The 26,414-nt window shown below is 49.3% G+C and overlaps 1 protein-coding gene and 1 pseudogene across 1 annotated transcript; both read left to right on the top strand.

The window, feature by feature from the left end:
• Nucleotides 1-1,227: 1,227 nt before the first annotated feature.
• Nucleotides 1,228-12,544, top strand: LOC133063805 (mortality factor 4-like protein 1; annotated as a pseudogene).
• Nucleotides 12,545-21,256: 8,712 nt separating this feature from the next.
• On the top strand, nt 21,257-25,390 carry C1QTNF4 (C1q and TNF related 4). Its single transcript, XM_061140515.1, is given in 3 exon segments — nt 21,257-21,315; nt 24,348-24,836; nt 24,839-25,390. Coding segments are annotated over 2 exon segments (981 nt in total). The 5' UTR covers nt 21,257-21,315; nt 24,348-24,352; the 3' UTR covers nt 25,336-25,390.
• The last annotated feature ends 1,024 nt before the right edge of the window (nt 25,391-26,414 follow it).

The raw sequence follows: 26,414 nt of genomic DNA, 5'->3' as shown, positions 1-26,414 counted from the left end.
TTGTAAAATGAAGAGAGTACAGTTCCATGAACAAAGAGAAATAATTCTGTAAAACTTAAGAAAATGAATAAGGCAGATGATACTGGAAGTTATAAACTACCTTTTCTTTGGTAGACCTTAAAACTCAGCAGCATCCACTGGAATCTGCCTCCCAGCATATTCTTCTTAGCACATTTAATTAACACTGTCTCTCATACCTCAAAGAAAGGACAGTACACAGCTAACCTACCCTAGAATAGCTGCACGCTGTTATTGCAGAGCAGTAAATTGTGTTGCCAACAGGAAAAAAGGGCAGTTACAGAGAATAAGCAGGATTTGGAAAGGAGGTGTAATGGCTCCTTTTTCGCCCCTCAAAGAAATTCTTAATGTCACATGAAATATGAAAAGCAAATACTGTAGCATTAGCCTTGACAGTCCCTAAATTACATCATTATACAGTTCTAATTGTATATAATCTTTTGTTCAGTTTTTTATTTTGTTTGCATTTTGTCATTGCAGAAGGTGAGTAGTTTGTTTTTCATTCCTCATGACACCCTTGGAAGGTGTACTTGTAACCTCATGTCTGACTGTTGACCAGCTCGCATGTCATACCCTCAGTTAGGCATGTTAACATTCATAGTAGGGGGGAAATCATTTTAGAAGGAAATAAATTTCCACTCAAACATAAAGCTCTTATTTTACTCAGGCCTTTTCCAAGCAGGTTAAAATGCTCTTAAAATGAGAAAGCATTTGGTTTTACTTATTTAAATAATCCACTGGGTTGTTGCCAAATGAGTAAACACTTCATTTGCTGTTTCTCAGAAGAATTCGCTACATCCCGTCAAAGCAGCAGCACCCACAGTGTTAGACTGAGCATGCAGGGTCTCCTCTCCTCACCCCCACACCCCGAGTTTAAGAATATAGCCTGAAGCTCGTGAGTAGCTTACCTTGAAATGTCTTTGATGTCTCTTTGTTTCAAAAAGTAATGTAAATTTTATATTCTATTCAATATTATCTGCATTTGTTTTAATATTAAAATGTTTTGCATTACCTACTTTTTTTTCCCAAAAAAAAAAATCTTCAAGTAAAGATGATCTAGGAAACTGCCATGTTTATGACCCTGTGGCTTCTGTCCTCATACACGCCTGCCTAGTTGGGAAGCTTGTCTGACTGTGAGAACCAGTCTGCCTCCAGAGGGCGCCAAGGCTCCGGTTTTTGCCTATGAAAGTTGGGCTGTGGAAAAATTTCACCGAGGCCTGGGATTAATCAACATACTGGCTGATCCATCTCACTGCATCCAAGCTATAAATCCGATAAGGGTACTACACCTCTGCTTTTTGTTCGGTCGTGTCCAACTCCCTGTGACCCCATGGACTGTAGCCCCCTCGGCTCCTCTGTCCATGGGATTTTTCAGGCAAGAGGACTACATCTGTGGTCCTCCATGAAAATTTTATAAGCCGTTTACATATTCAGAAGTTTATTCCAGGGCTAGTAAATACAGGTAGGTAGGTACTCTTAAGATACACCCAAAAGAAACAATAACTGACTCATGTAAATCATGTAAACCTAGATAAGGATTATCTTGTAGGCTGTACTTGTGAAACTGGTACAGGTGGTTTGCCTTGGCAGGGCTGAGCTAAGCTGCCAGGAAACATTCCTTCTGGGGAGTGTGCTGGTCACTGAAGCTTGGCTGAAGGAGAGAATGTGGGGTTTCCTCGAACTTTGGGTGCTTTAAAAGTACCAGGCTATACAGACAACTTCAGGATGAAAGAAACTTAAACCTAGTCCTGTATCCCAGCTTCTTATGTTACCTGAACATACCGTAGTTTTGCTATGATTTCCTCCTCTGGAAACGTCGTCCTTTCCCTCTCCCCTTTTTTTTTAAATTTTTTTATTTTTTTTTATTTTTTCCCTCTCCCCTTTGAAGTGTTCCCTGTATGGTAAAATTCAGTTCTAGGGTCATCTCTTTCTGAAGTCTCTCTTAAGTCCTCCCAACTGGACAAGATCTTTGCCTTCAAACTCTCCTCCCCCAGGGCTTGTAGTGATACTGCCAACTAAACTGACAGAAGAGAGACCACACCCCACAAAGTTCAGGGCTTACCCAGCAGTGGCATCACTTCTCTCTGATGTGAAAATCTGTGGGAAAAAATTATATTTATCCCTTTAAAACAGGCCCACTGAAACAGCAGCCTCCCTGGGCTTTATAGGAAAAGTGTAGCTGGTGAAGTGAGAGTGCATGAAGTTGGTCAGTTTACGTTGCCGTGTGTGGCAGAGAAGGGAAACGAGGAGAACAGTGGTAGTGACTGGCGCGCCTGTCATGTAAGCTTGACTTCTCATCATCATTGGTACAGTAGGTGTCTCTACTTTAGAAATAAAGAAAATGAGACTCAAGGAGCTATTCAGAATTTATAGCTAGTATGTTTCAGAGCCAAATTCAAACCTGAGGCAAATTGCAAGGTGTGTTTGCTGCTTCATAGAAGCAATGAAATGCTGAGAAAAAGTAGCCAGTGAACCTCATGGTAAGGGATTCATCCGTCTGAGGAAAAGTGCCCTCCCTTTTAGTCAAATCAGCGAACCAAAGAAAAAAGCCTTCTGCAGAATAGTGTAAAATGGTCTTCAGTCAGAAGAGACCTGGTGTTTTGCCTCTGCAGAATGATAAATAGGTGAAGCAACTGAAGATAGAAATGATGACCGTTACTTTTCTAGGCTATTGGGATTTATCCAGATGGAGCACTTACTGTATGGGAAGGATTTATTCCTATGAGTACATCAGTTCAGTGTATTGGAACTCCTACTCCATTTGAAGGATAACAGTTTTTGAAAGTGATTTATTTACATGTCAGCTCCTCACTGGATTCTTTTTTTTTTTCCCCTCGGCTCATGGGATCTTAGTTCTGTAACTAGAGATTAAACCTGGACCATCAGCAGTGAAAGCATGGAGTCATAACCGGACCACCAGGGAATTCCTTCAATGGATTCTTCTGGAACATACTTGCCTATTGAATGGGTTTATTCATGCTGCCTCCCTAGGTGCCATAGTAATTTGTATCTTTGGACTTTTGGGGTGGTTTTTTTTTTGTTTTTTTTTGTTTTTTGTTTTGGTGGAGCCATGCAACTCTGGGATCTTAGTTCCCCAACCAAGGATCAAACCTGCACCCTCGGCAGTGAAAGCACAGAGTTCTAATCACTGGAGTGCCAGAGAATTCCTCAGAAGTTTGTTCTTGAATGTAGACAAAGATGTGTGTCTTATCTCCTCTGGAGAGATTTTTTATTTTTAGGGTTAAGGTTGTCACATATGACATCTCATTTTTTTGTCCCTCTATTGATCCCTCATTTTATTGTCTCATCAGACTTGAGAGAATCAGAATCTTGAGCTCTGATTTTTGTCCTAGAGAGAGTTGCAAATGAAAAGTCCTTTTGCTACCAACACCCCCCCCCCCAAAAAAAAGAAATCTTTTCAGAAGAATATCTTGGCTAGTAGCAGCAATTAATTTTCTAAAGCAACTGTTTCCCTTCCCACCAACTTTGTCTATATGAGTCAGCTTCCTCCTCTTTGCTGCCTTCCCAAGCTGTCTTGGGGAGGCAGGTCTTCCAAACACACTGTCGTGAGAGGAAATGTTGAAAAGCCCATTTGCCGTGCTCGCGTAAGTGGATTCCTCTGCAGTCGAGGCCGCAGTCGCCTGTCTGGGATCAATTAGCCAGATTTTGTCTTAAAAACCACAGTTGTTCTGGAACCAACTTAGTACCACCCCGAAAAAGAATGTTTCCAAATAGATTCAGATTAGTACCACACACCAAAATGGCTGAAGAACAGTGCTTTGGAAAGGGGGGAGAAACAAAAATGTGACCTGGAGGAGTTTTTGAAGACTTGCCAACTGCCGGAGAGGGGGAGTAAGTAGTGAAGCAAACGGCTCACCTCCCACATCCAAGAAGCCCCCTGGGACAGGAACCTTTTCTAGCACTAGTTTTTGCCTCCCTCAGGCAGCCAGAAGAATGGACTGACTGTTCCTGGTAATGTCACATTTCCACGGAAAAATCTATTAGGCTTTGCAGTTTTTATTTCCAGCCTGAGTAGTACAAAGAGCCAGAGGTGAGATAAGGACAAGAAGGAGTGTGCCCACTGACTTTCCGTCCTGCCTGCGGCCCTGCCCTGCTGGCACCCCAGAGGCTGGTGAGTGTCCTCTGGCTGGAAGGGAAAGAGGAGGGTGAAGACGGAAATGACAGAGCCGCCCCTCACCTCAGACAGCTCCCCGCCTCCTGGAATCCAGCATCTCACCCTTACTCCCCTGAGGGGATCACACTGAGAGTTCATAAATACAGCCCTCAGTCACTCCGTGCGAAGCCCTGCTCGGGGACAGTGGAGAGTTCAGTCAATCTCAGTGTCCCCCTTGGCCTTCCTGACGAGAGCCTCAGGACTAGAGAAGCTGGGAGGATTAAATAGAACCATGTGCAGAAAACCAAGGCCTGGGATTTCCCTGCCAGTCCAGTGGTTAAAACTCCATGCTTCCAGTGCAGGGGGCACAGGTTTGATCCCTGGTTGGGGAACTAAGGCCCCACACTCCATTTTTTTTCTTTGAGGCCAAAGAAAAAAAAGCAAACCCTGGTACACTTGTAGTGATGCCTGTCAGACAGGCAGAATGTGCTAGAAGTTGAAACCAAGCTCCCTGGGATCCACAAGAGGAAAAGCTCACATCCTGTTGGGGGGAACTCGGGGAAGGCTCCATGGAGGAGTGGACTTTGAGCTGGTCCTTGGAGGGCAGGTTGGCAAGAGGGGAGCAATTCCCACCTCTGTCACTTAGCAGCCCTGTGACCTGGGACTAGTTATTTGAATGTATTAAGCTTCCAGCTCCTCATGTCTAAAATGAGGGTAGGGTAATGCTCCTCTTACTAGAGCAAAGATTTGAGTCCAGTGTCACAGTAACTACTTGGAATGTGGTATTTAAGATTTAGAAGGTAAGGTGATATTGTACAAGTACAGATAATTTGGGCAAAGCCACAGAACTAGTGAAGGCCGAGAGTTGAGGGAAAGTGGAATTGCATCTCTGTTGACAGTCCTCACATTTCTTCAGTGCTGTTTTTCTGCTCTATTGCAAGTACCCAGGACAGTCCCTAACACGCAGTCCTCAGTAAATGTTTGTTCAGGATCTTCAGATTCAATGACCTTTCAGCCCATCTCCCCGAGCCCGCACTGGTGCTCGCGTTCTCAGACTTGACTCCGCACTTCCTGATCACCCTGTTTCCCAAGCTGAAAGCCTGGAGGTGACGCCGAGCCCTGTCCACCCTCCCTCTTCTCAAGTCGGGGCTGGATTCTCAGAAGTGCCTCGAGTTTGTCACCCTCCCTTTGTCCCCGCTGCCTCGCTGCGTCATCTCCGCGGCGGCCTTCTAGCTTGTCTTCCCCCCACCAGCGCGGGACAGTAGGCAGCAAAGCTGGAGCTCGGTGGCGTGATCCGGTTATGGAGAAAAGGTGCCTCTGCCTGTGCAGGCTTTCGGCAAAGGGACCAAAGACTTTATGACGTAACTTTCCTAAGACACACCGCCCCAGAATCCTTTATTCCCGCACCTGACCCACGTCAGGCGGGCGCTTCTCCTCCTACAGCCTCCTCTGCTCTGCGCCTTTGTACCTGGCTCGCAGCTGCTCTTCGTGTCTGCTCTCTTCCGCTGGAGTCTTGTGCAGGAGGAGCCAAGCCGGGAGATGAGGATATTTATAAATAGAAAGTGGGTGTAGAGTTCTGCAGTTGCAAATGTTTTTTAAAAAGGCTAATTTCATCTCTCCTCCACTATTTGAGCTTTCAAATTCCTGTCCACCTCCTCATCTTTCATCTTTTCCCAAAAGTTTCTGCACTCTCCTTGGACAAGGCCATGATCAACTTGGAAACCATGGTGGTTAAGAGTGTCGCCTGGAAAGAGGTGCCCCTATAGACAGCCGTACGGAGTAAAAGCTGTTGAGATGGTGTAAGGTGGTGCTGGTGGTTTAGTCACTAAGTTGGGTTCGACTTTTGTGAACTCATGGGCTGTAGCCTACCAGGCCCCTCTGTCCATGGGATTCTCCAGGCAAGAATACTGGAGTGGGTTGCCGTTTCCGTCTCCAGGGGATCTTCCCGACCCAGGGATTGAACCTGTGTCTCCTGCATTGGCAGGTAGGTTCTTTACCACTGAGGGAAGCCATCAGGGAAGCCCTACTTACCACCTAATAATAGAGCGTTTATTGGTGGCCTACAACATGATATGCCCATATATCCATTAGCTTCAACCCATAAAGCAGCCATATAAACAAAAAAAAATCCCATTTTATTGATAGAAAAGTGAAGTTCAGGTTTAACTGGTTTGCCCAAGACTGATAAATGACAAAGCCAGGATCCAGATCTGGGCCTGCAAGCCTGGAGAATTTCTAATATGCCATGCACATATACGGAGTTCTGTTTTTCTGCATAAAAATAGGGGAACTGATTTAAACAAGAAGGTAAAATGAAATGATGAGAGAGAACTTGTGATTTTATAACCATGTAGATATATATATATATATGTAGATAGAGATATATATATATATCATTGTATATAATGGTTGCATACTCACAAGCCCAACAAACTGGCTTAGTGAAGAGATGGGATTTTAGATACTTCCCCAGCAGTCTAGTGGTGAAGATGCCTCGAGTCCAATGCAAGGAGTGCACTTTCAGTCTTTGGTCAGGGAACTAAGATCCCACATAGCTCCAGTGCAGCCAAAAAAAAAAGGAAAGAAATTTATTGGCTCAAACAACAAAAATGGCCAGTGGTTAATCTGTCGGAGGCAAACAAAGGCCTCAGGACTCCCATGGGCTGTATCCCTGGGGCCCGCCTCTGCCTGGCTTCCCTCAGACAGGCTCACTCCACTAGGCAACTAGGTGATAGATAGCAGCTTCACTCACGTGGTCGTAGAGCTTGTAATATCAGAGTAAAGATCTCTTAGGGAAGTTCCATCTGTAAACCCTTCCATTCAGTATGTCTCGGGGATGGAGTGATCTACATCCCATCTCGGGGATGGCCACATCTGAGTCAGCCTCACTGAATCCATGAACAGTCGGCCCTCCGTATCTGCAGACTCCAGGGTCTAAGGGTTACGGGGGTGTGCGTCATCACAGGAGGGCTCACCAGGCACAGACACACGCTGCTGCTGCTCGGCCAGAGAGGGGAAGGAAGCGGCACAGTCCGCCAGGAATGTCAGCTGTGAAAACCAGGAACCTAGTGGGGGGTGGGGGGGTGTGTGGTGTGTGTGTGTAGTTACCTCAGTCACCCATCAACTCCATAATATCCCCATTATTCAAGTGAGAAAAATGGAAACTCAGAGACAAAGAGTTTGCTAGGAAGGGACAGAGCTAGAATTCAGATCTGGGTACGCTTGACTCCGAATCCTGCGTGCTTTCCACGCAGCAGAATGCCAGCCTGGAGGAGCCTCAAGGTGAGGCTGACAGGTGAGCGCTCGGAAGCCACGAGCCCTCCGGAGCCCCCTTCCGCCCGCCCAGCTGCAGGCCTGCACAGCTGAGCCGCTCTGCCGAGCATCAGCAACCAGTGGCTCTCCCAGTGGGAGGGTGCTCCTACCGGGAGCTGGCCCAGCCCTGTCTCTGCCCGTGGGGGAGAACCGCCGGGCGCTGCCAGTGGCACAGGATCCACGGGACAGGTGAAGGAAGGAGGAGGCGCGTGTCGGCCGTGGAATGAGTGGGTGAGACAATGAATAAAAAATAATACCAAAAAAGGAGAGAAAACTTAGGATCTCACGTTCAGAGATTTAAATGGAATGTGGCACCAGAGAGAGAGGAGGCTCTGCAATAAAAAATGAGGACAGCCCATCTTCCCTGATGGTGCAGGTGATAAGGAATGCCGGCAATGCAGGAGATCCAGGTTCAGTCCCTGGGGTGGGGAAGATCCCCTGGAGAAGGGCATGGCCACCCACTCCAGTATTCTTGCCTGGAGAATCCCATGGACAGAGGTGCCTGGCGGGCTGCAGTCCATGGAGTCGAAAAGAGTCGGACACAACTGAATGACTAACACTTTCATCTGCAGAAAATCCTCGGACAGGAAAAGGAGGAAACCCAAAGAAACCAGCAGGGCTGTGCAGAGAGCTCCCTGACAGGCTCACAAACCCAAAGTCAAAGGCAAAGTAAGAGGAGGAAGGCTGAAGTCCTTGACGAGCTGAGACTTGAAAGAGTGCAGACAGTAAAAGACATTCTTGGTTACATTCAGAGAAAGAGGAATAAAGAGAGGATGGGGATGAAGATGTCAGGTTAGCAGTTGTTGGAAAGCAGAATACTCAACCCTGATTTTCTTCACTCTTCATCGAAGAAGAGCATTTCTAAACTGGAGTGAGGCAAGAAAATGTGGGGTAGAGGAAACAAACTCTAGAGAAAAGACAGTAAGTACGTCAAGGCTGTATATTGTCACCCTGCTTATTTAACTTATATGCAGAGTACATCATGAGACATGCTGGGCTGGAAGAAGCACAGGCTGGAATCAAGATTGCTGGGAGAAATAGCAATAACCTCAGATATGCAGATGACACCACCCTTATGGCAGAAAGTGAAGAGGAACTAAAATCCCTCTTGATGAAAGTGAAAGAGAAGAGTGAAAAAGTTGGCTTAAAGCTTAACATTCAGAAAATTAAGATCATGGTATCTGGTCCCATCACCTCATGGGAAATAGATGGGGAGACAGTGGCAACAGTGTCAGACTTTATTTTGGGGGGCTCCAAAATCATTGCGGATGTGACTGCAGCCATGAAATTAAAGACGCTTACTCCTTGGAAGGAAAGTTATGACCAACCTAGATAGCATATTAAAAAGCAGAGACATCACAGGAAAAAAAAAAAGAGACATTACTTTGCCAACAAAGGTCCGTCTGGTCAAGGCTATGGTTTTTCCAGTGGTCATGTATGGATGTGAGAGTTGGACTGTGAAGAAAGCTAAGCGCTGAAGAATTGATGCTTTTGAACTGTGGTGTTGGAGAAGACTTTTGAGAGTCCCTTGGACTGCAAGGAGATCCAACCAGTCCATCCTAAAGGAGATCAGTCCTGGGTGTTCATTGGAAGGACTGATGCTGAAGCTGAAACTCCAGTACTTTGGCCACCTCATGCGAAGAGTTGACTTATTGGAAAAGACCCTGATGCTTGGAGGGATTGGGGGCAGGAGGAGAAGGGGACGACAGAAGATGAGGTGGCTGGATGGCATCACCAACTCGATGGGCATGGATTTGAGTAAACTCCAGGAGTTTGTGATGGACAGGGAGGCCTGGTGTGCTGCGATTCATGGGGTCGAAAAGAGTCGGACAGGACTGAGTGACTGACCTGAACTGACTGAAACCTAGGCACCCATTTAAAACAAAGTTGCAAGACTTTCCTGGTGGTCCAGTGGCTTGGACTTCGCACTCCCAACACAGGGGGCACAGGTTCAGTTCCCTGTTCATGGAACTAAGATCCCACATGCTGTGTGGTGCAGCCAAAAAAAAATGAGTTGCAAATTCCAAGGTGTTACACTTTTGCAGAGAAGATCCTGGAGCCCTTGCCAATGTACATGAGAAAGCCGTGCAGAAAGGAAAGGGCCCCCAGTGCCCAAAGGCTGTGAATGTCCTGGTGTTACAAAAGAGAAAAGGGTAGATTCTGGAAACTGTAGGTGAAACACTTCAGGTGAATCCCTAAACTTATTCTAGAATATAATGAACTGGATTTATATAATTAAACTGGGTTTGAGAACACCTAGAAAAAGAAAATGAAGAGCAACTAAAGAGGCTCTTGTTGAAGATGAAAAAGGACAGTGAAAAAGCTGGCTGAAAACTCACCATTCAAAAAACAGATCATGGCATCCAGTCCCATCACTTATGACAAATGGGAAAAAATGGAAACAGTGACAGACTTTATTTCCTTGGGCTCCAAAATCACTGCAGACAGTGACTGCAGTCATGAAATTAAAAGACGCTCCTTGGAAGAAAACCTATGACAAACTTAGACATATATTAAAAAGCAGAGGCATCACTTTGCTGACAAAGGTGGTTATAGTCAAAGCTATGGTTTTTCCAGTAGTCATGTATAGATGTGAGAGTTGGACCATAAAGAAAACTGAGCACCAGAGAATTAAATTGTGGGTTGTGGTTCTGTAGAAGGCTCTCGAGAGTCCCTTGGACAGCAAGGAGATCAAACTAGTCAATCCTAAAGGAAATCAACCCTGAATATTCATTGGAAGGATTGATGCTGAAGTTGAAGCTCCAATACCTTGGCCTCCTGATGTGAAGAGATGACTCATTGGAAAAGACCCTGATGCTGGGAAAGACTGAAGGCAAAAGGAGAAGAGGGTGGCAGAGGATGAGGTGGTTGGACAGCATCACTGACTTAATGGACATGAATTTGAGCAAACTCTGGGAGATAGTGGAGGACAAAGAAGCCTGACTTGCTATAGTCCATGGGGTCGCAAAGAGTCGGACATAACTTAGTGACTGAACAAGAAGAAATGAGAAGAATTGATACCTTCACCAAAAACAAGGTAATACCAACAGGAATCCAATTTGTTACTGTTTATTTGGAAAGCCGCTAGGAACATTTCCTTGGACAGACTGGACCCTGTTTCCAGTTAGACATCAAATGTCTTTCAGTTGAGGAGACAACCAGGAAAACAGTGACTGCTCCTAGATTGCCCAGTCTGGTGGACTTCTAGCCCATTTAACCAGTGTGCTACTCCCCTCAAGTTGGTTATTCAACTGATGTAAATCCGAGAAGCCTTAAATTTCATGCTTCTAGATTCTGCATCTGGTCAGCTCAGTGGTTAATTGTGTCTGTCACACTGGAAATGCAGATGGCACCACTATTGGGAGGAAAAGCTAATATTTGGATGTCAGAATCAAGACCCTAAAATATCTTGAAACAATGGGCTGAAACTAACAGGGTGAATTTGAAAGAAGTGGAAAGACCTGCGTTTCTATGTATTTTTAAAAAATCAGCTGCGCTAGCACAGGATGAAGGCAGTTTGGCTTGACGGTGCATATGCAAAAGGCTGAGGGCTTTCAGCTGACCTCAGGATGAATAGGAGCCAGCAGGAGCCCAGCAGCTGCTTAAAAAGATAGTGGTTCTCCCTACCTTTTTAAATTTTAGGTACAAAAGGGTGAAACAGTTAAAAGCATGTCTTTCTCCTACAACCATTACTCTTGCCTGGAGGCAACTGCTATTAATGGTTTCTAGAAGATTCTCTCAGAGGTATTCTATGCACAAAAAAAGCAAATGCATACTTTAAAAAAAAATAGAAATGGTAGCATACTGTACACTTTATTTCCTTAAAACAATATTTATTTCATAATTCATAAACCTGTTCGATTGATTACTCAAAGATATAGACCCAATGTATATTCAGAAATGGTCATAAGGATCTCTCTCGCCTAATAAACTATTACTTTAAACCGGGCCCAGGATGTAGAGTTGGCGGTGCGGAGCTGGGCGGGGTAGAGAGTAGGGGGCGGTAGTCAGGGGTGGCGGCACCGACAGGACCCGAAGCCTAAATCCCAGGAGGGTGAGAGAGTGCTGTGCTTCCATGGGCCTCTTCTGTATGAAGCAAAGTGTGTAGAAGTTGGCATAAAGGATAAACAGGTCAAATACTTCATCCGTTACAGTGGTTGGAATAAAAATTAGGATGAATGGGTTCCGGAAAGCAGAGTACTCAAGTATGTGGATACCAATTTACAAAAACGGAGAGAACTTCAAAAAGCCAATCAGGAGCAGTATGCAGAGGGGAAGATGCGAGGGGCTGCCCCTGGAAAGAAGACTGCTGGGCTACAGCAAAAAAATATTGAAGTGAAAACAAAAAAGAACAAACAAAAGACACCTGGAAATGGAGATGGTGGCAGCATCAGTGAAACACCTCAGCCTCCTCGCAAGAAGAGGGCTCGAATAGATCCTACTGTTGAAAATGAGGAAACATTTATGAGCAGAGTTGAAGTCAAGATTCCTGAAGAACTGAAGCCATGGCTTGTTGATGACGGGGACTTAATTACCTGGCAAAAACAGCTCTTCTATCTTCCCGCCAAGAACAAGAAATCACGAGGAAACACAGATAATAAGGAGTATGCAGTCAATGAGGTTGTGGCCGGGATAAAGGAGTACTTCAGTGTGATGTTGGGCACTCAACTGCTCTACAAATTTGAGAGGCTGCAGTACGCTGAGATCCTTGCGGACCACCCTGAGGCACCCATGTCCCAGGTGTACGGGGCACCACATCTCCTGAGACTGTACGAATTGGAGCAATGTTGGCCTATACACCTCTGGATGAGAAGAGCCTTGCTTTATTACTGAATTATCTTCATGATTTCCTAGAATACCTGGCAAAGAACTCTGCAACTTTGTTTAGTGCCAGTGATTATGGAGTGGCTCCCCCTGAGTACCATCGGAAAGCCGTGTGAGGCGCGAGCAGCCACCCATGTTTGATCTCTGTAAACACCTTTTTGTTTCTTAATCCTTCTCTTGTACAAACAATGTACTTTGGAAATGTTCGTGTATAACAAAATTGATGTTTGTTTTCTGTTTGATTTTAAACAGAGAAAATAAAAGGAGTTACAGCTCCTTTTCTTTCCTTTTTTTCATTTGAAAGTTGCTACCAGTGTATTCAGTGATGGACAACAGAGAGACATACTGTAGAGTGTTTTATTGCTTCGTTGACAAAGCTGCTTTTGAACGTTGGTGGTTTCTATTCCTTTGACACTGCGCACTTTTATAATATGTGTTAATGCTATATGACAGAATGCTCTGATTCCTAGTGCCAAAGGTTCAATTCAGTGTATATAACTGAACACTCATCCATTTGTGCTCCCCCCTTTTTTTTATGGTGCTTAAAGTAAAGAGCCCATCCTTTGCGAGTCATCCATCCATGTTGTTCCTTAGGCATTTTATCTTTGCTCAGATTGTTGAAGAACGGTGGCTTGTTTCATGGTTTTTGTATGTGTCCATTGCACGTTTTAACATGATAGACACAATGCATTCTGTAGTTACAGTTTTCTGGAAAAGTTAATCTTTTAGAAATTGTTTTTCAGATCTTCAATAAATTTTTTCTTTAAATTTCAAAAATAAAAAAATTAAAAAAAATAAACTATTACTTTATACATTAGAATTGCAAAAAGTTATTACAATAATTCACAGTATAGCTATAACACTTCCAGCATGGTGACCTGAACTTAAAGCAATTCTCAAGTAAGTCTTGAATACAAAATGCATAACATTTAACATTTTCCAATATATTGCAATGGATTGGTCCTAAACTCTTCTTGTTTAAGTGGAAACTCAGGGGAACTCTTTCAGGAAAGCGTCAGTGGAAAAATGGAATTCTGGATTGAAAAAAATAAATTTTTAGGAAATTTGAGTCAGAGGAGAAAAGAGGTCATCTTTTGGGAAAGCAAAAGAGGTAAAATTATTTCCTTCCATGAAACTGTCTTCTCTCCATTTATAACAAGGTATGACTTTGAGGGCCAAGTACAGCCGGAGCAGACTTGTGGGAAAAAAGCTTGATGAGTGGTCTAGTCTGTACTAGAGTTCAGATTTTACACGACAGCAACAAAATAAAATGTTCAAACAATACACAGGATTTTAGAGCAAAAGACTTAACCAGCATTCATTCAACAAATATTTAATGTGGAAGTCATATTTTAGAGTGTATAGATGAAAGATATGTTAGAAATGACAAATGCCACGAATAAACAGAAAATAGCAAGTGGTTTGCTGTTTTTTTTTTTTTTTTTTTTTTTAGGGGTGATGGGATTAGGACTGGGTTATAGACAAGTTGTTAGGAAATAGCATCTCATTTGGTGTTACTCAAGCTAAGACATAAAGGAGATGAAAGACTCTCATGTAGAAAGCCAAAAATAAAAAGACAGCCAAGAGTTGGATAATAATGTTTTAGACTGGGGAGTGAATGTGAGGGAGAAAAGAAAAGGTACATGTAGAATGAAGCTGCTATAATCCATGATTTGTGGAGGGGATGCATAAAGCATCTTTGAAAGACTTCAAATGACTACAGCTTGACCGGACTTTATTTCAGCTACATACCAATCGCTCAAAACAAATGTACACCTTGTTTTTTCCACTTAATAGTAAATCTTAGAGATTATTTCATATCAGTCTGCAAAATGACTCCTCATTCCTCTATAAACAGAGTTATTAGTATTCTATGTCTCAGAAATTATTGGATGGGTCCTCTATTGTTATTGCAAACAATGCTGCTCTGAATAACATGTCATTTCAGATGTGGGTATATATCAGAATAACAGCTTTTCAGGAAATAGAATCAAAGAGTTGAAGGTCATGCATATTTTAAAATTTGGTAGATAATGTCCAATTATCCAGTGGTACCGGTTGACCATCCCACTAAAAGGGTATGAATGTTTCTCCACCTCCTCACCAACAGAATATGTTATAAACCTATTGATCTTAGATAACCTGAAAGGTAAAAAAAGGATGGCATCTTATTCTGAGTTACTTGTATTTATTAACTGCTATACCCTTTACCCACTTTCCTATTGAGTTGTCTTTTCTTAGAGCTCTTATATATTAAAGAAATTTGCTCTCTGTGCTATGAATTACAAATATATTTTCCAGTTTGTAGTTTGTCTTGACTTTGCTTCTGGCAGTTTGCTATGTTAATATGTTTTCCTTTTAAGCTATAGTAAAAAGCTTATATTTTTTTTAATGAATTCTGGATTTTATGTCATACTTCAAACTTCACTCTGAAATTTTTTTTAATATGACTTGATTTTTTTTTGGTACATTTTTTGTTTCATTCTTACATTTAAATATGTGATCCATTTGGAATTTGTTTCGGTATCAGGTATGATGTATTGGAATATCTCCTGGAGAAGGAAATGGCAATCCAGTATTCTTGCCTGGGAAATCCCATGGACAGAGGAGCCTGGGGGGCTACAGTCCGTGGGGTCTCAAAGAGTTGGACATGACTGAGCATGCTCACATATATGCATATATGATGTATGGATCCAACTTAAAGCTTTCTAGATGGCTGCCTAGTCATTGCCATACAGTTTATTAAATCATGTGTGTCCTCTAAACTCCCTCTTTTATAATATTCCAATTCCAATATGTATTTGGATACATTTGAAAGAAATTAAAATTTTTATTGATATTTTAAATTACTTTTCAAGTGAAAGGACTAGATATTCATTGTAGAAAATTTGGGAAATAGAAAACATTTTACAGAGTAAAATATCCCTAAATCCACCATAAATAACTAAATATTTTGGTGTTCATCTAGTCAATTCCTGCATAGTTATATTCTCTACCTAATTAATGACACCATGTAAGTACCCCCCCCCCCCCAATTTTCCAGCCCCGAAAGGTAGTGTGATCTAAGTGCCCAAAGTGGAACCAGTCATCGTCTGATGCAGGCTGAACTCTCTCCCCTTCCTGTCCTCCCAGATGCCAGCGAAAGAGGTGGAGTCAACGCTTTTGACTCCTCCTGTTTCTTTACTTGCCCTCACCTTCTAGTCACCAGGTCCTCCGTGTTTTCCCTCCAGAGACTCACATGCCCTAAATTAGGAAATCATTTCAGTGTACCTCCACAGAAACCAAGACCCAGGGAGAGGAAATAACTTGTAAAAGTGGGAGTGGTTTTAACCTCAAGAAACCGAGAACTCAACTCAGAACGCTCCACCATCTTCCATAGTGAGAGGGCCCTCGGTGGGGTGTGGGTCATCTGTGCCTCCAGCCCCCTCTGCCGGCGTGGGCCGAGAAGGACGGGAAACAACAGCTCAGATAAGGCGCCTGGGTTCGCAGAGAAACGCAGTCACTGTCCTGCCTCTTCAGTTCTAGTTCCCCCAGCGTTCCAGCTATCTAAGGCTGTGCAGTAACTCCAGAGTTTCTGGTTTAGAACGGTCCCTAGTGGATCTGGAAGTGCGCTGGGTCAGCCAGGTGGTTCCCATTCGGAGTTCTTCCGCAGCTGCCCTCTGACAGTGACTGGGCCCCGAGTCATCTTGAAGGCTTCCGCCCTCGTACTGCAAAGAGTGGATGCTGGAACCTCAGCTGGGGCCAGGGCCAGCTTCACGGGATGCTTTATACAGCTACACAGAGTCCCACACGTAGCCTCTAGGCTTGGTGTAAGGCTGTTATCACCACCTAAATTCTTAATTTTTGAACAAAATGCCCGTCTTTCTATTTTGCGCTGGACCCTGCAAATTAGGTAACTGGGCCTGCCTCGGGCTGTTGGCCACAACATCCACACACAGCCTTTCCATGCGGCCTGGGCTTTCTCACATCATGACGGCTGGATTCCAAGCGTGAATTTCAAGAGGGAGAGCACCAGACAGAAGCAGCATCACCTTTTACGGGTGAACCCAAGTCCTCCTCTTAGAGGGTAGTGGCGTGGTCCCAGTGTAAGAACAGGGTGGGATGGGAGATGCCGTCACAGCATCTTTGGAAAATGGAATTTGCCACATCTAGTCAGGAGCAGGCCTCGACCTCCCCATCTGCAGGAGGAACCTAGGGATCTGCTTCTGGGAAAAGGGCCAACAGAGAGTTAAGAACTTGCTCCTCACAGCCACTCCCAACTCCCCCTTGCCCGGCTGTTTACCAAGTGCTCAGAGGGGTTGGAGCCAGAGGCAGTGGGGCTAGCAGCCCGCCCGCCCGGGAACTCTGAACGTCTGCTCCCCCCGGAAGGCTGAAATCTCCCAGGGAGGCAGGGACTCAGCGCCCTGACATCTGTTTCTCCTGCCAGCTTCTCTGCTTGGCTAATGATCCTTCCCCTTTCGTTTCTCCCTCGGGCTTGTTGTTGTCTTTCTCATTAGCTTCCCCTCAACTCCCAGCAAGGTCCCTCGACTCTGAGCTCTGCTAATTCCCCTGTAATCCACCGGCAAACCAAGAAGCTAATTAAATTGTGAGCCTGGGTGCGTGTGTGCCCTCTGTCTCTGCAGTTCTTCTCAGTTTCTCTTCCATCTGTTTCTTCCCTTTTCCTTTCTTACTAACCCTGCATGGTTCAGACTGGACACTTGGGGTAGATTCTTTCAGATCTCCCTGCCTCTTCTGTCTCTTGCCTTTCACTCTGTGGCTGGAATAATCTTAAAATACTGCTCTGGGCTCTCTCCCTCCTGCTGCAGGTTAAACCGAGCTCCTTAGCTCAGCATTTAAGCCCCACACACCTCATCTGCCCTAGTGTCTCCTTCACAAACCCCTCTTCAACCAGCCACACTGGCACATCTATGCTACCTCCATACCTTTGTTCAAACTTTTAACTTAGACTGGATCCCATTCCCTTACTCCTCTATCAGCACTATGTAAAATCCTCACCGTCATTTAGAAATAACTTCTGTGACACCACCCTGATTCCCCCAGGTGGAGTTTCTGCACCTCTCTCCTGGTACTGATCTCTTTTTACCTATTGTGGTTCTTTATATCCAAATCCCGCCACTCTCCCTAAATGATTAGCTCCTTGAAAGCAGGATCTCAGCTCCCTCCTGAGTACCCTATTTAATTAACACTTTCAGAAAATTTCATTGTTGTCTCCTGACCCAATGTGGCAACTGGAGCTCCAGCTTTCACGCATACATCCCAGGAAAAGGGAAGCTGCTGCTGCTAAGTCGCTTCAGTCGTGTCCGACTCCGTGCGACCCCACAGACGGCAGCCCACCAGGCTCCGCCATCCCTGGGATTCTCCAGGCAAGAACACGAGTGGGTTGCCATTTCCTTCTCCAATGCATGAAAGGGAAAAGAGAGTGAAGTCGCTCAGTCGTGTCTGACTCTTGGCAACCCCATGGACTGCAGTCTACCAGGCTCCTCCCTCCATGGGATTTTCCAGGCGAGTACTGGAGTGGGGTGCCATTGCCTTCTCTGGGAAAAGGGAAGAGGGAGGGCAAAAAGAGTGGGCCTCATCAGTCCCTTTAAAGCACTTTCTCTCCTAATAATTTTTGTTATTATTTTTTTTTTGGCCAAGCCATAAGGCATGGGGGATCTTAGTTCCCCCACTGGGTATCTAATCCACACCCCCTTGCAATGGAAGCTCACAGTCTTAACCACTGGACCACAAGGGAAGTCCTTCCTAATAATTTCTGCTTACATCTCACTGACAAGGCCTAGGTGCAGGAGGCACTGGGTACATTGCCTCCCTTCAAACTCCAAGGCTCATTCCTCATTTTACAGATGAAAAAATAAGGCCCCGAGAGGATCAAAGAATTAGGGAGGCTGCAGAGGGTAGTGGTCAAGGACTGGGTTTTGGAGCTAGATCAACCTGACTTCGAATCCTCTCTGTGCACTAACTTCTTTACTCTTCCTTTGTGAAACTGGGCTAGTGACATCTACTTCAGAGGATGTGAAGTAAGTAAATAAGGGGATTTCCCTGGCGATCCAGTGGTTAAGACTCCATGCTTCCATTGCAGGGGATGGGTTTCATTCCTGGTCGGGGAACTAAGGTCCCACATCACTCACAGCATGGCCATAGATAAATAGGAATTAAATAAGACAGTGGGTGAAGTGAAAAAGCACTTAACAGTTTTGGTTCATTGTCTCAGTTTGAGATCCCCCAAAAGTTGACCCTGAGAGATCTGGATACAAGTAGTTTATTTAGGAGGTGATCCCAGAGCAGGGTGAGCAAGTGGGGAAGTGAGATAAGAGGAAAACAAGCAAAAGAGAAAAAAAGAAAAAAAGCAAGCAAAGCCTACAGGGATAAGCAAGTTTTCCCCATGGACAACTTCGGTCCATTCTGCTGGAGTCTGAGACTGGAACACGCCTGGGAATTGAGGATTGTCCCACTTTCGGGGGACTGAAAGCTAGAGGATTTGTCTGCTAACTCTGGACCCTCCTTGTTGAGGGTTACCCTGGAGGGTGTTAATTTTCCACTTCTAGCCTGCCCCACCCTCGCTTCCATAGCTGGGAATCCCTCAGGAGAGACACAGAGCAAGCTCAGGAGCTGCCAGCAGGTGACCTCCACGTAGACCTGGGGGCTTGAGAAGGGGCACTGGTAGCATGTGCAACACCCAGTGAAAGGAACTTGCTATGTGTTGCTCCAACTTGTTCCAGGACAAAGCTGGAGCAGGCAGGAACTACAGCCAAGCCCTGGGGCTGTTTGCTCTGAATCCTGCTGCCCCCTAACTTCCATTCCAGGGCACCCCCACCCCCTAGATGCCCGCTAGTACATGGCATCCTCCTCCTCCATCTCTCCTTGCCAGTGGCCTCCACCTTGTCCCATCCCTTGAACCCTCCTGTCATCTGCCACAGCCACCTGTCTCCACCACCACCCCCCACCCCCCGACTCCTCTGGTGAGATGTTTTATGGACCCAGGGAGTGTCAAAATGGCTTTCAGCCTGAGACAGAGCCCCACTGGGCTTAGCTGTTCCGCCTCTAGAGTCCTGCCTTCTTCCCAGCCCTCCCACCATCGGAATCACACCTTCAAAACACACCTTCATGATGGCAACCCCAACCTCCTGGTTCAGAAGAGGTACTGATGCCCTAAGAAGGGTCGTGGCTGCCACAGATGGGCTTCAGGTCTTCCCCAGCCCTCCTAAACCTCTCCCCACACCCCTCCCAGACCTTTACAGGCTGGTGAGGAGACAAAGGATAGAAGGGCTAGACAGATGCTTCATTCTGTGTTCCCCCAAATACCCCATGCCCAGCCCGAAATGCCTCCATCCATTCCTTTCTGTTCAGATACATATCCATTCACTTCATCTTTACCTCAACACCTGGAGAATATAAATGAATTCATCATCACTGTCAACACCTTCATGCGGACTAACCCATGTTACATTAACTGGGGTCCTGTAGGTTCTGACAGTTGCAGGAGGAGAGCTCCAGAGCACAGGGGGGCCACAGAGAGTCTGGGGCAGAGCCAGGACTAGAACTTGGGCCTCCTGAGTCCGAGGGCTCCTGTTTCTGTTCTGGGAGTGGGGCTCTTCACCACCATCCATTCCGCCAGCCTCTACCCAGTGGCTAGCAGGTCACGCCCAGCACTGCCTTCAGGAGAGGACTGCAACCTCCTGGAGGTGGGCTCAGAGGCCAGGGCGGAAGCTGTGGAAGGGCCCCGGTGAGTGCCAGCAGCTGCTCCCAGCCCCGGGGTCCTGCTGGGTCCTGCCCACCGGGGCCCAGCTAGACGGGGTGTCAGTGTCCCTCATGCCGGCCCCTTGAGGCCTCCCATCGCCTTTCTCAAGCCCCTCCCTCCTTGCAGATGGTGTGAAAGCAGCCTTTCCGCCACAAGGCAATTCTGCAAGGACCCTCCTTCCTCGCCCCCTCCCCGGGAGCGCCCCCCCCCCCCCCCCCCCCCGCCCCTTGCTGACCCTCTGATGCCTGGGGGTTTGGTCTTCCTCCTTCCTTCCTAACCAACCACGGGCCTTTTCCGATTTGGAGCTGAGGAAGAAAGCGCGGGCACTGTAAGCCTTCCTTTCCTGGCCGCACTGACCCATTTATCCTTCTCTTCCCGCAGACCGCCCCCCCCCCCTCCCGCCCTTCCCCGAGCCTGGACGTCTGTCCCCACCGAACTCTCCCCTTCCGCTGCCCTTGCAGCCCCGAGGCTAGTCCAGTCTCCGCGTCCCGCTCCAGCCCCCTCTCCTCCAACCAGGGAGGAGGCTGGTCTCTAGACTGTCCCAAGCCACCCCGGGGCTGGGGGTGGGGGTGGGGTGTCGGCCTCGGCCTCAGTTTCCCCATCTGCTAACTTGGATTCCTGCTGCCTGCTCTGCACACTCAGAGGCTGAAGCCCGAAGGCGGTCACGGAGGAGGGCGAGGCCGGCGCTCGCGCGGCCCGCGCGGGGGGCCTCCGTGCGGTGCCCCTGGGCCCCGGCGCTCGGCGCGCGGTCCTCGGCGCGCCCCTCCCTCTCTCCCCCTGCCCGCCTCTCGCCGCCTCTCCCCGTGCGGGCCCGGCGGCTCGCTCTCCAGCAGTCCTCTTTCCCTCGCCGCCCCGCGCCCACCCCGGGGTCCCCGCGCCCCGCCCGCCCCCGGCGCCGCCGCCCTCGCCAGGCCCGGCCCCGCCGCAGCGCGGGCGATCAGTGCGCAGCCCGGCGCCCGCCCGCAGCCCGATCGCGGGCTCGGAGCGAACCCGACAGACCGCCGCCCCCAGCCAGGTGAGGGCTGCTCTGGGGCGCGGGAAGCCAGGCTTTCTCCTTGGGAAGCGGGGGCCGGGAATTGAGTCCTTTTTTTTTTTTTTCTTCTCCCTAAAAGGAAGATCTGGGAGCTTCTTTCATGAAAGAGGCTCATGGGCTTTTCATCCGAAAGGATGGATGAAGGGAGGTCTGGGGGGGAGAGGGTCTAAGGTACCATTTTCTGAGGGTTTTTTTTTTTTTTTAATGAGAAAGGATTAATTGGCTTCTTCCGTGAAAGGGGGACTCATCTTCTTGGGAGCCCGGGGGGCTTTCAAGGTAGGTGGAGAGGGCGCTTTGAGCAGAGCTTGAGGGAGGGGGTGTCTGGGGAGTGGGGTTCGCTGGGAGGGGTCTTTGGAATCCCCCTAGCCTGGCATGGCTGCACCTCCACGGTCGGTTCCGGGGCTCTGTCCAGCGCACCGTGTCCTAGTTTTTTTTCTCTTTGAAGATGATTGTTTTGAGCCTCACCTGCACGAAGCCAGAACAGCCATTTCCTTCCCTGGAGCTGTGACGCCCACCTGACAGCCTCTCACCTCTGACCTGCTCCGGCAGGGGGCTGAGGGGAGGATGGGGACCTAGGGGTCTGAGAAATGGGCAGTGGGCAGAAAGGAAGCCGGGTACCGAACACACAGGAGGGCCAGCCGGCGCTGGCAGGGTGCCCCAGGCGCAGCAGGGAGACTACCGAGGGTCCAGTGGGCGGCTGGTCCCGGGGCAAGACCCGCTAGGAGAGCCGCAGGGTCAGGAAGAGCCGCGATGCTCCCATATTCCTAGGAGACAAAAACGTTAGTTTTTTTGGTTGGTTTATGCTTTCTTCCCCCTTACCCCTAGATCCCAAGACTCATTCCACTTCTTTCCCCTCCTATTTTTGCAAAAAGGGAAACTGAGGCAGATAACAGGCTGGCTGGACATGTCTATGTTTAGAAGGAAAGGGTGGAGAGGAAAGCACACTGAATTTGGAGCCAAAAGACCTCCGTCCAAGGCTTGCGTCAGGGCTCCATGGGTGGCCTTGGGCCAAAAACACTTCCCCTGGTTGGGCCTCAGCTTTCTCCCCTGTAAAACGGGAGAGGGCCCACCCGTCTTGCAGGTTAGCTGTGACACCAGACAGGTCCAAAGCGCCCTGTGAAAGGGACCGCGATGAGTACTGAGATGCAATCTTCACTGCTTCAGGGAGCCCCTCTCCCCGCACCCCTGCCCTCACCAAGGGGACTGGCTAGCCCACGGGGCACCTTTGTAAGAATGAGAAAAGGTACTGTCTCTGGAAGGAGAGTGTTCAGCTGGGCTAGGGACTTGGGGGTCTTCCGAGAAGCAGAAAAAGGCACAGTCTCCCCAGGTGCAGCAGTTCCACACAGTTGGGCAAACAGGATGCGGGCCGCACTCCAGTGCCCACCGCCCTTCAGGGGGGCGTCCTTGCCGAGGGCAGCGCGTCTGTGCACCTGCGCCCGGCAGTCCTCCTGGCAGCCCCCAGCACCTCTAAGTGACACAAAGGTGCACGCCCAGGGCATTTCCTACAGAAGCCCACATCCGAGGCTGCTGCCAGCTCGGTTTCTTTCCCGCTTTGCCTCCACGACAGGGCTTCGGGGAATTCAGTCCCCAAAGCCTGTGCCCTACTGGGAAGCATTACGGAGGAAGCATCTCCCTATCTTCTGAGAGACGATCCTCTGAGTCAAGTAGTGCCTTCACCAAGCTTCCAGGGGTAAGGGTTACTGAACCTTAACCCGTAATGTCAAGAACTTGATCCTCAACTATACTCCAATATAAATTTTTAAAATTAGATTAAAAAAAAAAAACACTTGATCAGATCAGTTTTCCCCCAAAATCAACTGACTGCACTGCCATCCCACAGAGGTGCTCACACCTGCTATCTCAGAGCATCCTCAGTAGGCCTGTTAGGCAGACATCCTCCCCCAGTTTATACAGAAGGGGCCGTGCCCGGAGACATTCAGGAACCTGCCCAAGATTTCACAGCACAGAGAGGAGTAGCACCAGGACCTGAGCCCAGGTTTAGGTGCCAGTCTTGTCCACCCGGCCGCTCCTGCTGAGGAACCGAGCTGCTGACCTCACAGACCTGCTGAAGCCCACTGGAACCGCTCTCCCACTGTATCCCCAGCAGCCCCTGGCTCTCTCTTTCCCCTCAGGGAGCAACCCCCAAGCCCAGAAGAGTCCCTTTCTCTTCTCTGAGTTTGTGGGGGGAGGGAACTACCTCAAAACCCAACTGTTCTGACCTCTTCAAGGTGGTCAGAAAAAGGCAAGGAGGGCCCCTGGTGATTCCAGAGGTCCACTGTGGGAGCTGACCCTTGACTGGGTCAGAGGCCAGGAAACGGGTCAGTTCAGTTCAGTCGCTTACTCTTTGTGACCCCATGGACTGCAGCACGCCAGGCTTCCCTGTCCATCACCAATTCCCGGAGCTTACTCAAACTCATGTCCATTGAGTCAGTGATTCCATCCCTCCATCTCATCCTCTGTCGCCCCCTTCTCCTCCCGCCTTCAATCTTTCCCAGCATCAGGGTCTTTTCCAATGAGTCAGGTCAGGGAGCAGCTATTTCCTGCCAAGATGGGGAATTAAACAGCAGCCATCAAGGAAGGTGTCAGTACAGACAGCCAGTGCCTGAGTGAGGTCAGGCTAATGGCCATGGAACAGGCCAGGAAAATGTAGCCAATCGAAAGCTGAAGATAACCCTGGGACCTCCTGACCACCTTCTGTGTTTCCAGGGCTCCTGGCTGTCAAGGAGGAGGGGATGTGGCAAACCCAGCAGGGCTATAGGACCCTTGAGCCAGAGCACTTCCACTTGTATCTGCGAAATTTCACACAAAGGGGTTTGGTGGTTACAAAAAAAGAAGAAGAAGAAAAAGTCACTGATCTAATCTAATTGTTCCCAAACTGTGGTCCCTAGAAGAGCAGCATCTCTGCATTACCTGGGAACCTGTGAATGGAATGGAAATTCTCAGACCTCATCCTAGACGAGTGGAGAAGGAAATGGCAACCCACTCCAGTATTCTTGCCTGGAGAATCCCATGAACAGAGGAGTCGGGTGGGCTACTGTTCACGGGTCACAGAGAGTCGGACACAACCGAGTGACAAAGCACAGCACATCCCAGGCGAGGCGGGGGTGAGGGCCAACAGTGTGTGTTTTAACAGGCCCTCCAGGTGACACCCAGGCCTACTTAAGTTGTGAGAACCTCCGAGCCAGTCTCGCTGTGCAGGAAACCAGGAGTCCGAGCTGTGGATGAAGGCAGGGCTGTGCAGGGGGACCCGGCCCCCCCCCGCCCCTCCACAACCCTCGTCTCCGTCCCCCTCGTGCCTCCCGTCCCAGGTGCCATGCTGCTGCTGCTGCTGCTGGGCCTGCTGAGCCCGGCGGCCTGCGGGGCCCCGGGCCCGGCCTCGGGGTCCGCGGAGCTGCGCTCGGCCTTCTCGGCGGCACGCACCACCCCGCTGGAGGGCACGTCGGAGATGGCGGTGACCTTCGACAAGGTGTACGTGAACGTCGGGGGCGACTTCGACCCGGCCACCGGCCAGTTCCGCTGCCGCGTGCCGGGCGCCTACTTCTTCTCCTTCACGGCGGGCAAGGCGCCGCACAAGAGCCTGTCCGTGATGCTGGTGCGCAACCGCGACGAGGTGCAGGCGCTGGCCTTCGACGAGCAGCGGCGGCCGGGCGCGCACCGCGCCGCCAGCCAGAGCGCCATGCTGCAGCTCGACTACGGCGACGCGGTGTGGCTGCGGCTGCACGGCGCCCCGCGGTACGCGCTGGGCGCGCCCGGCGCCACCTTCAGCGGCTACCTGGTGTACGCCGACGCCGACGCGCCCGCGCGCGGGGCCCGGGGCCCGCGTCCGCGGAGCCGCGCTCGGCCTTCTCGGCGGCGCGCACGCGCAGCCTGGTGGGCTCGGACGCGGGCCCCGGGCCGCGCCACCGGCCGCTGGCCTTCGACACCGAGCTGGTCAACATCGGCGGCGATTTCGACGCGGCGGCCGGCGTGTTCCGCTGCCGCCTGCCCGGCGCCTACTTCTTCTCCTTCACGCTGGGCAAGCTGCCGCGCAAGACGCTGTCGGTGAAGCTGATGAAGAACCGCGACGAGGTGCAGGCCATGATCTACGACGACGGCGCGTCGCGGCGCCGCGAGATGCAGAGCCAGAGCGTGATGCTGGCGCTGCGGCGCGGTGACGCCGTCTGGCTGCTCAGCCACGACCGCGACGGCTACGGCGCCTACAGCAACCACGGCAAGTACATCACCTTCTCCGGCTTCCTGGTGTATCCTGACCTCCCGCCCGCCGGCCCGCCGGGCCTTGGGCCGCCGGAGCTCTGAACCCCGACCCGGAGAGCCGCTCGGGGTGGGGTGGGGTGGGGGGCATGCATGCTGAGCCCGGACCCGCGGCCCGAACGCCCCGCCGGCGCGAGCATGATGGCCCGCCGCGCGTGGCGGACTCTGCCAATAAAGTGGGCCTGCGCCGGCGCCTGTCTGCCGGGGTCCTGCGCTATGCTTTGTCCTCACTGCGACGACACTGTTGCCCGACGCTGTTGTCTTCGGGCGGGGCGGGAAAAGAGGGACCACCCCGGTGGGGGGTCGGCAGGCAAAGGGCAGGATTCTCCCTGGGCGAGCGAGGAGGTGAGAATTTGATTGGACTCTGCTTGTCTAACTCCGCGTGGGCTTCCCCTTCATGTCTGTTTCCGCTCGGTCCCTATAGTTCTTCCCCGTTGAACTCCGGCGTGAATTTTAAGGCCCATCTGGTTCCTTTTTTGTGACAAGGGACAACACCCCGCGGCCTCACTGGGGATATGGGATTCAAGGAAACGGTACACTCTGGCTCCCGGTACGGGCGTGGCAAACGGGAAGAGCAGCGGGTATCTGGTTGCCCTGATTCCTGCCTTCCCAGGATGGGGAGGGGGGGTTGCTCAGAGTCGGGGTTAACAAACTTATCTGACACACGACACAGGGCTCCAGGAGGCCAGAACATTACATTTTATGGGACGAACTGGGTCAGGGTCAGGACCACTCCAGCCAGCCTCAGTCTCCTCCCAGCCTCACCCTGTTCTCTGAGCCTTGTTGGGATGGACCAAAAAAACATTTCTCACTTCCCTGCCCCTCAAAAGATAATGTTCCTCCACCCACTTCCCCCAATTGTTTGAACAGATTGCACTAAAAAGTCCAGTCTATTCTCCTAGCCCAGATGGGATACCTGGGCAACTTAGGGACCCCCAGAGCCTCGGTTGGGTTTCAAAGAGGTATCTACATAAGCCTGGGCACTTAGAAGTTACCTGGGGATTCAGCCTCTCTCGGGCTGCCGGAGTAGGAGCTGGAGGGTCTGACCTGGCCTTGCTTGGGAGCTTCCGTTTCAGCATCTCTTAAACAAACTTCTCAACCCTGACCTCAGCACACACACACAC

Source organism: Dama dama, chromosome 1, assembly GCF_033118175.1.
Source record: "Dama dama isolate Ldn47 chromosome 1, ASM3311817v1, whole genome shotgun sequence".
Taxonomy (NCBI): domain Eukaryota; kingdom Metazoa; phylum Chordata; class Mammalia; order Artiodactyla; family Cervidae; genus Dama; species Dama dama.
Note: the sequence above shows the minus strand (reverse complement) of the source record. Positions and strands in the feature narration are given on the sequence as shown.